The following is a 4,322-nucleotide window of genomic DNA, read 5'->3' on the forward strand; positions in this document are numbered from 1 at the left end:
AGTCTTTAAGGGGTACAGTTGCAGGACTGCGAGCGGACAAGATGGTAGCCGTGCACCCAAGTGCTCCGTCTGTGCAGAGTCATTTCACAGTTGGAGACTTCCATCTTTCCTGGTTTTCTAGGTCCAGTCTTTGGCTCACGGGGACCTTAGAAATGATAGTTCTGAGCGGAGGGGGACTGCAGCTAAGTCTGGACTTAGGGCACCTGTTCTGAGTGGTGGCGGGTGACAGAACAAGGAGCAGTGGTCTCAAGTTGCAGCAAGAGAAGTTCAGGTTGGAAAATGTTTTCGCTAGAAAGGTGGTGAAGCAGCGGCACAGGTTACCCAGGGAGTAGGTGGAACCTTCACCCTTGGCGGTTTTTTAAGGCCTGCCTTGACAAAGCCCTGTCTGGGATGATCTGGTTGGGGCTGGTCCTGCTTTGAGCAGGGGGTTGGACTAGATGTCACCTCGTGAGGTCCCTTCCAACCCTCATTTCCGGTGATTCTGTGAAAAGAAAAGCATGTTTTCCTGGCTGTCGAATGGTAAGAGTAAAATACCCGGGGAACCAGTGCTTACAAAATGCTGTAACGTCAGGGTCTCAACGTTGTTTTCCTCGGCACTGATGGTAACATGCCTGCTCAATGTACAGTTCCAATTCCAGATCACATCGAACTCCTCCTCCTCTCCCTTGGCCTCCTGTAGAGACAGACCGCAGGCACTTCCAGCAGAGCACGCCGTACAATTCGAGAGGCGTACCCACGGTAGGAGTGACCTGCTTCTCAGCGCTCGGACACGGATAGACTGGTCCTGCTTTAAGTAATGAATGTGGGAAGCCCTGTTGTATTGGACACTGAGCAAGGGAGGACTTTGTACAAAAATACTTCTACTTGTTCTTGGCTGGGGGAGAGCACGTGGGGGTTTTTGTGGCTCTTAAAGCGAAAACGCTGCCTCCCCTGCGTGAGCTATGCAGGGGTAAGAAATACTAGTGATTGCACTCTGTACGTGGCACGGAGCGTTGCCAGAGTCTTAGAATTGTCTCCTAGTATTTACAAAGAGGTCTCATACGCTGTAGCCTGTATAACATGTTCTATAAGAGCCGTGATATCTAGGCTTTGACTTTTCAAGCCTCTGTAAAATGCCACCCAGCCTGGCAGTGCTGCGTAAACAGCCAGTGCTCTTAAATGACGAAGATAGTCTCCTGATGCAAAAATGTTTGAGGGGAAGAAAATCTACCGGTGCGTCTAAGTATAGGGCAGTATTGATCTTGCAGCGTCAAGAAACAAGCCTGTAGTAAACATGTCAGCTGGGACGCATGAATGAAAAATGTGCTCACATTAAATGTTCAGCTGTAAGAAGAGTTGGGACGTACTAATATCTGGTTTAGATTGTTCTGCCAATGTGCGTAGTCTCCTAATCTATCCGGGCTGCTAACGTGAGATGGTCGAGTCGTACATTACTGTACAATAGGGACTTGTCTCTTTCCTTTCTGGTGCAGATAACCTTGTTTCCTAGCAGCTCTTGGGCTTTGTCTTAATCAGGAAGCCTACTTAAACTAAACAAAGCCAAGTGTTGTGGGATAGGGTGTGGACACTTAGTAGCTTTGGCCCAGACAGAGTTTGTTGTCACAAACTGCAGACCTGGAAGGTACATTGTTGTGCCATTTTATAGTGTCAGCGTCTGTGGCATTAGCAAAAGGGACTTGCCAGGAGGGAAACGGATTGAAGTGTTATTAATTCATCTTGTAATAGTGCAATAGGGAGTGGGACCCGCACGGTTGTGCTGTGTCCTGCGGCTCGCCTTGTCTTGGGTAGCTATTGAGTGAAGTGGTCTGAAACTATGCTGCAGGCAGTCACGGGGGAACAGTGCTGGGGCTCTCCCAGGCAGAGGCATGCCAGAGTCATTCTGGCCAGGGCACTTGGTCCTCCCGTGCCTCGGGTTTCTGTGCGTTTGTGAGCTGTTGCCGTTGCAAAGAAAGGCCGATCCCAGCAGTGAAGTGACGGGGCCTTCTTGTAGTGCCTGCTTTCCTCCAGCGGACTATCTGATGTGTGGCTTATCTTTTATTTCTAGGATGTGCAGGCCAACCAGCGCCCCGTGCCAGCTTATTCAGTCAATCAGTGTCATCAGCTTTCCCAGCCAGCCTATCACCAGCCTTACTACCATTATCATCAGCATTACCAGCCAGCCTATCACCAGCCTTACTACCATCCTCCGCAGTATCAGGAGCAGCTGCAGCAGAAGTTACCTACCAGGTCTGTAGTGATTTTTCTGTTTGTCATTTCTGAATACAAAGCAGGTGGGCGCGCTGTTGATTTAGGGTAGCACATCCAGCCTTCTTCCTGTTCAGCGTCATGCTAAAGTTTGTATACAACCTTACTTTTGGTTCCAAGCCTATGTTTTAAAAATGCAAACAGTAGTGTGTTAGTGCTCGTGTGTCTTGGAGAAGCGCTTGTTCCTGCTCTGCAGGTATTGTTCTCGGTCCTTTAGAGTAGGTTGGTATTGTGCAGGCAGGAGAGTTTGCCCCGACAAAGCCGATTTGGGAAAGACGCAGACCTCCCTGGAAAGGTTGGAGATGCCAGGGAACTAGGGCAGCCTCCAAATTTGATGCAAGGCTCCAGTGTGGGAGTGGGATTGAGCGTACGGCGGGGGGAGGGAGGAAATACTGAGCACAGGGCCTTGGATGTGGTGGGGAAATAGGAGGCGGAAGAAGGAGGTGTCTTGATGTACATAGAAGGACGGAGAGATGCACACTAATGGTTCCTTGCGTCCCCCTCCTTTATAGGCCGCCTCCACCGCAGCAGGGACAATGCATTCCTTCTCGGCCGGCACCTTTACCTCCCAAGTAGCCTTCGAGTCCTCTGCCCCTCACCCCGAGCACTGAGTTCTCAGCTGAAATTGTATGTTATCCTCGTGCCGAGCAGCCTGTGATTTCCCAGAAAGTCTTCCATCTGCAGCATTGGATAAGGAAAACGAGACTGAATAATACCAAGGACTGCAAAACTTTAAAATACCTCTACCAAAGCTACAGGGACTGAATACGTGAAGCCTGCTTTTAGCCCTGTGTGCGCGTCGTGGCTTTGCAAACTGACGTTGGACGAGCCTGTCGGAAGCTGTTCGGTCTGCATCAAACAATCCTTGACGTGCGGCACTTGGGAGGTCTTTGCTTTCCCCGTTGCTTGAAGAGACGTAATCATGGAGTTTTAATGTGGGTTTTCTTATGTGTTTTCATTTTTGTGTGTCAAATGGAGGAGGAACGATTAGCCGTGCAGGATACAGCTGTCAAAAACGGAACGGAGAAAATCAGGCCAGTTGAGGGAAACCACCTTGGTTTTGCGTGGACTGCATGGTATCCAGTTGTACGCGTCTCAGAGCACAAGTGAAATCAGGTGTTGGTATACTTTCAGAGGAAGATAATTTATACTGTAAACGTGTGTGTGCGCGTGCATGTGTGTATGATTGTTAGCGGCGTCTAACGCTTCACTTTTTAAGCGGCAAAAAATGGATACTTTGGGCTGACTGACACTAAGCTGTAGGGAATTACAGACAGTAAAAACTCAAAGTGTTTTTAGGTAAAAAAAAAAAAATAAATAAATAAAAATCATGTAAGTAGCTAGAGCAGCAACCTCTACTAATTCCCCACTAATATTTTTAGATGGGCTGTAAAAGAACAGGTACGAAAAATGCAGTATTTCTTGGCTCGGGAGAGGGCATGCTCTTTATTTTGTTGTTCAGGCGTATGCAGGAGCCGTGATGAAGACTACAACGTGGGCTGACCGCTGTGTTGCGTTGGGTATGAGACTGCTTGAGATGTCTCGAGCGCTTCCAAGCCTTGCACCCGGTGAACACCATTTTGCACCACCTTTCCCACGGGGATGTTAGTGTCAGTCACGGTCAATCGGACAGCCACCCACCTGCACGTCGTTCGTTTTTGTATTTTCATTTTTAAAAAATGGGTTTTAAAGCTGTATCTGGAAGGAAAAAAAAAAAAAAAAGACCCGTTCAGGCGTCAGTCGAAGTGTGTCAGCGTGCGAGCGGCGGTGAAGCGCAGCCTCGTGGGAGTCGCTGACTCGGTCTGGTGCGGGGGGACGCAGCGAACAGTGCCGGGCAGCAGTGAAACCTGGACAAAAGCAATGCTGAAGCTTTTTCACTTTGGCCACTAAAACACATGTTTTTGTAAACGCCCTCCTAATCTTTGCCAAAAACCCCCCACCCAACCTTTAACACCGTTGTGTATATGCAAATACAAATCTATATAACGGTCACATTTGCAGTAATAAAATACTTGAACGCCTGTGGTGTCAGGGCCGTTGGCGCGGGGGGGGCGGGGCGTCGCGCGGGGCGGTTGGCG

At 49.1% G+C, this 4,322-nt stretch overlaps 1 protein-coding gene across 5 annotated transcripts in view; it reads left to right on the forward strand.

The window, feature by feature from the left end:
* The window catches only part of ADAM9 (ADAM metallopeptidase domain 9), a 33,402-nt gene extending 29,257 nt beyond the window's left edge, over positions 1-4,145 (forward strand). For 3 of the 5 annotated variants that reach the window (XM_006023021.3, XM_025203407.1, XM_025203409.1), the window contains exons 20-23: positions 627-738; positions 2,045-2,092; positions 2,138-2,226; positions 2,757-4,145. In XM_006023021.3, the coding sequence (XP_006023083.1) occupies positions 627-738; positions 2,045-2,092; positions 2,138-2,226; positions 2,757-2,820 (313 nt within the window). In that variant the 3' untranslated portion in view covers positions 2,821-4,145. Of the gene's footprint in view, positions 1-626; positions 739-2,044; positions 2,227-2,756 lie in introns of all 5 variants that reach the window. The other 2 variants (XM_025203408.1, XM_025203406.1) reach the window with 2 other exon arrangements.
* Positions 4,146-4,322: the final 177 nt, after the last annotated feature.

This window comes from Alligator sinensis, unplaced genomic scaffold, assembly GCF_000455745.1.
Source record: "Alligator sinensis unplaced genomic scaffold, ASM45574v1 scaffold98_1, whole genome shotgun sequence".
Classification (NCBI taxonomy): domain Eukaryota; kingdom Metazoa; phylum Chordata; order Crocodylia; family Alligatoridae; genus Alligator; species Alligator sinensis.